Source organism: Nicotiana tomentosiformis, chromosome 5 (assembly GCF_000390325.3).
Source record: "Nicotiana tomentosiformis chromosome 5, ASM39032v3, whole genome shotgun sequence".
In the NCBI taxonomy this organism is placed as follows: Eukaryota; Viridiplantae; Streptophyta; class Magnoliopsida; order Solanales; family Solanaceae; genus Nicotiana; species Nicotiana tomentosiformis.
In genome coordinates this window covers 132,967,683-132,972,996 of record NC_090816.1, presented here as the reverse complement: position 1 = coordinate 132,972,996, position 5,314 = coordinate 132,967,683, and the positions used below count along the sequence as shown (strand labels likewise).

At 36.0% G+C, this 5,314-nt stretch overlaps 1 protein-coding gene across 1 annotated transcript; it reads right to left on the bottom strand.

Annotated features, from left to right (window-relative positions):
* Window positions 1-752: 752 nt before the first annotated feature.
* Window positions 753-1,229, bottom strand: LOC138893180 (uncharacterized). Its single transcript, XM_070176954.1, has one exon. It carries the CDS (start codon window positions 1,227-1,229, stop codon window positions 753-755), a length of 477 nt encoding a protein of 158 aa, XP_070033055.1.
* Between the last annotated feature and the right edge of the window lie 4,085 nt (window positions 1,230-5,314).

Here is a 5,314-nt window from a genome sequence, read left to right as displayed (position 1 = left end):
CTGCTCAGAATAACTATGAATGACAAAATCCAGTACTCCAGGATCCCACAAGATCCATATTCTCCCTCTGTTACTAGCCACATAATTATCTGTCCACTTCCAATTCCTAGAGATTTTTTGGATAGTTTTCTCTACCATAGGTTGTTTTACGTTGTGCTCAATTATTGCTATCAACACTACTTTATTGTCTCTAAGATACTGCTTAATTTCTCTTTGTTTATAGACTTTATTCAAGCCTCTCACATTCCATGATACTATATTCATCTTGGTATAAAAGGATCATCTGTCTCCTGCATCAATTCCCACCTATTCATGCTGCTAGGCCCCAAGCTTACTTGTGCAGGAACCTGAGAACTTGATGGATCAAGGGTATTGAAACCATTGGATGTGCTCACCCCTATGTTATTTTCCACATTTCTTGTGTCCTTTGACACAGACTTGTTCTTAACAGTTTTCCAACCTTCATCATCTGCATTCATTGCTGGACTTTGTGAAGAGTTCTGTGGCTGTACATTTTCAATTCCCTTCTGCTTCTCATCTTGTACTTGAGTTTGTGGAATAACATCCTTTTGTATGCCCTGATACCTTTGTGTACCCCCTTCTGCATGCCCTATTCTCCTCCAGAATTGTTGAGGCTTCTTATTTTTCCCTTTTATTTATTTTGGCAGAGCTTCTTTCAGTGGTTCCTGGCACACATGCCCTAGTTGCAAGCATTTATTACAATACATAGGCATCCAATCATACCAAACTTCCTATTTGAATTCCCTTTCGTTTGGATCTTCCACCATGATCTGTCTTGGGAGAGGTCTAGTAACATCCATCTCAACCAAAATTCTGGCATATGATATACGTTCAACCTTAGTGGTGCAAGCATCAGCATATATATGAACACCCAATGTACTACCAATTCTACTTAGCGAGTCATACTCCCAGCAATTCAGTGGCACCTTAGGAAGTTGAATCCATAGTGGGATGGTCTTCAGTACTTCATTTGAAAAATCAAAAGCAACATTCCACATTTTAACCACAACTGGTTTGCTATTCATCGTATAAGGTCCAGAATACAACACAACATCTCTATCCTCCATAGTAACAAATTTTACCACAAAATACCCATCATTATGAAGGTATATTGAGGGTTTAGCAATAAAATTCCATTGGAATGTGACAAATCTTTCAAATGCAGCTATAGTAGGCGTTTCACCCACTACATACACTATTACAACCATTTTTCATCGCTCAGTAGCTCTCTCAACCACCTCTTTGTCTAATTTGGCCACTTTAACTCCATTCTTAATCGTAGGAGCTATGTAATGTAGATTCATACCTCTAGTAGCCATCTTGTTCTCAGCAAATAGATTCTTCCTTTTTGTCGCTGCAATTGGCTGATAAGGTAGCTCCAATTTCCTCTTAGCTCCAAGCTCTCCCGTTCTCCTGTCACCTCCTGCCTGTTTAGGTTCTTCAATTATGACAGTTGTACTCTTTCTCTGCACATATTGTACTGAATTTGAACTTCCAGCTATTATCGGCGGGGTCTTAAGCCCTTTTGTTAGGGCTGGCCATTGTTCCATCGGTTTTTCCTTAGCTATAACCGTAATTGCCTTATCTAATTTCTCTACTGACTTCGTGATTGAACCCTTCGATGGTAACTCCTTCAATTCCATACTGATTGCATGTCTCCGAGGTCGACCTCGCGGCATTTTTCGGTGAAGGTGGCGCACAATAGCATTAGCACTCTATCATACGCCGAGTAATAATACTTCAACTATTTGGATGTGCATTTATTAGTTCTAATATTAATGTTGCTTAATTGTGACAGTTGTTGTATTGGTTAAATTATGTTTAATGTATGGCTGGTTCTATTATGTTGATGAAAAATTAAGGAAGGAGGAAAGAGGAGGAAAATAAGAACCCTTGAAAGAAGAGATACTGGGTCAGAATACCGAAGCTTTTGCCTATGTCATCAGGCGAAAACAAAATGACTGTCAAGTTCATCTGCTCATTGTTGCAGCCAAGAAATGATGTTTCTATAATGTATGTGAAAAATTCCATGGATTATTGCAAAAGGAGAAAGTAAAAACTGCTTACTTATGTTTCTCATTACACTAGCTTTTATATCTCCACACTGGGAAAAAGATTATTGCAGATTCAAGAGCAAAATTATCAACTGGTTTCTTGCAAGAGAAAATAAGATTAGAGTGTTAAATCTCAACAAGAGGGGGGAAGGAGAGAGAAAAAAAAATCACACGGTGTGGTTTTGGTTATCTTAAAAAGATCGGATTATTAGAATGGATAGGTCGGATCTTTTGGGTTGGGTTAAAAAATTCATGTGGACCACTAAATAAATGTCACATGTTCACTTAAAATGTTTATCAATATCATGTTATTTTTTCGTTAAAAGAGAGGTATTTTTAAACTTAAAAATAACATTAAGGAAAAATTTAAATAAATAGGTAGATGTACAACATTTTTGAGTCAATTCTATTACGTTAGGACATTTTTGGCCATTTTTCGTATTTGAAAAGATCATAGTATGAATGAACCGCTTCTTTTTTAATAGGTCTTATACCACATGAATTCAGATTACTCGAGATTCAAAGCTGGTACTAAATACCATATGCGAAAAAGATATATATTATTAATTCCTTTTGTCTCACTGGAAAGGCAATAAAGATAACATGCACAACGTATCTCTACAACTGTCATCCAAAGTTTGGAAATATTATAAGCTTTTAAACGGAAACATTTTCCAACCAAATAAAAAGTCAAAAATGTTACTTTATGTTTTTGTAATCATATAAATCATAAATTAAAAGAGTGGAAAAATCGTCAATGCCTTATTCATCTCACTTGCCAAAAGACTTTTTCGCCCGTAAAATTAGTTGATGTACGCACAAATTTACTTGGACATCACAGTAATAGAAAAAACTAACCTACATATAATATTTACATCAAACTAATTAAAACCTGACATTGTGCTTCTTAAAGACATTTTTATTATATCATTATGATTAAGTAATATTCTCACGTTGATTTAACACTTAACACAAAAATCTAATGTGGTTTGGTGTATATTGCAAATTTGAATAAGCTTATTCCCTATTTATATGATGTTGCATTTATGGGTTCCAACACACGCAGTTAACTAAAATTATGATAAATTATTAAGTTAAAATATAACTGCTCCACAATAAATAACAAAACTAAAACTTACTTTACCATTATTAAATAAGAACGTTTCTCAAGGAGGGCTTATTTTTTTCTCTTTCTAAATAATATAATATAAAGTATAAACATTTGGAGTTTGACGAGATCTCTTTAATTTCTTGAGAATCTTATAAACAGATTAATTGCTTCTTAATTTTTCTGTCCGACCGTTGGACAGAAACTTCAATAGAATTCAATCAACGGAACACTGAGATCAGACAAATGTCATTATTTCCTCCCTTTAAACTTACGTAAATTGTTGACTTTGTTTACATTGTTAATTCGTATTACTAAATTTTAAATCGTGGTAATATATCTTATGTTTTTCTTTTGATTTCTGTTCGGTGTCTGGTATCTTTATTAACATCCCGATTAATCCGAACTGTGCTGTATAAGGCCCATTAAAGAAGTAATTGCTCTTTATAAAAAATAAATATTCCTAAAGCTCGACCCCGAGACCTCTGATTAAGGGCGGAGAAATCGTATCTATTCCACCAAAACCTTTGGTACGAAAAGACAATGTATCTATCTTAAGGAGAAAAGAACAAATCTACCTTCAAAAGAAAACAACAACAACAACAACAAACCCAGTTTGATCCCAACAGATGAGGTTTGGGGAGAGTAGTCTGTACGCAGACCTTACCATTACCTAATGTAGGTAGAGAGGCTGTTTCCAATAGATCCTTGGCTCAGGAAGGGCAAGAAGAAGAAGAAGAGGAAAGCAAGAAAGGAAGAAAGATGGAAGAGAAAAGAAAAAGGGAGAGATAAAGGATAAATAGTACCAAATAATAGCAACAGAAAATACAATATCTGAGGCGAACAAAACCACATAACGTAATAAAAATCTAAGAATATGAAGGGACATGCATGCTACTAAGACTATCGGTGAACAACTATAAACTACCTACTAACCTTCTACCATAATCCTCGACCTCCACACTCTCCTATCAAGGGTCATGTCCTCAGTGAGCTGAAGCAGCGCCATGTCTTGCCTAATCACCTCTCCCCAGTACATCTTAGACCTACCTCGACCTCTTTTCAAACTCTTAAAGGCCAACCTCTCACACCTCCTAACAGGAGCATCAATGCTTCTTCTCTTAACATGTCTGAACCATCTCTGCCTCGACTCGTATCTTGTCCTCCACGGAGGCTACTCCCACTTTGTCCCAGATAGCTTCATTCTTAATCCTATCTCTCTTGGTACACCCACACATCCATCTCAGCATCCTCATCTCTGTTACTCTCATCTTCTATACGTGGGAGTTCTTGACTGGCCAGCACTCAGCCCCATATAGATTAGCCGGTCGAACCACCACTCGATAAAACTTACCCTTAAGTCTTAACGTCACCTTCCTATCACACAAAATACCGAAAGCGAGCCTCCACTTCATCCATCCCGCTCCGATGTGATGCGCGACATCTTCGTCAATCTTCCCGTTACCCTGGATAATAGACTCGAGATACTTAAAACTCGCTCTCTTGGGGATAACTTGAGCATCAAGCTTAACCTCTACGTTTGCATCATGGGTCCCGTCACTGAACTTGCACTCCAAGTAATCTGTCTTGGTTCTACTCAGTTTGAAACCTTTAGACTCCAAGGTCTGTCTCCAAACTTCCAACCTACCTTCGGAAGAAAAGAAAAAGAAAAAAAAGGTTGACTTGGCAAAACAAATAAAATACGATATATTGTGATTTACTCCAATAAATCCAGGTTGGATTAGGGCCGTGCATAATTTGGTAAATACCGAATTACCGTACCGAAATCGAAAATTTTGGTATTCGGTATGGTATTTGGTTTAAGTTTAAAAAAAATAAAAATTTAGGTATGGTATTTTAAGATGAAATACCGAAATACCGATACCGTACCGAAATATATATTATATTACACAATACACATTTTATTAATTATAATATAAATATAAGAAATCTAAACTTTTACTTTACTTTATTCTCTAAGTTAATCAATTAACTCTAAGCAAGTAACAAGATATTTCTCTAAGTTTTCTCTCTCTCGGTTGATATTTGCTAGTTTTGGACAAAACTTTTGTCAACAAACGTTTTTAGTTTTATATTTTTGAGTACTTTAATTAAGAATATTACCGTCTAT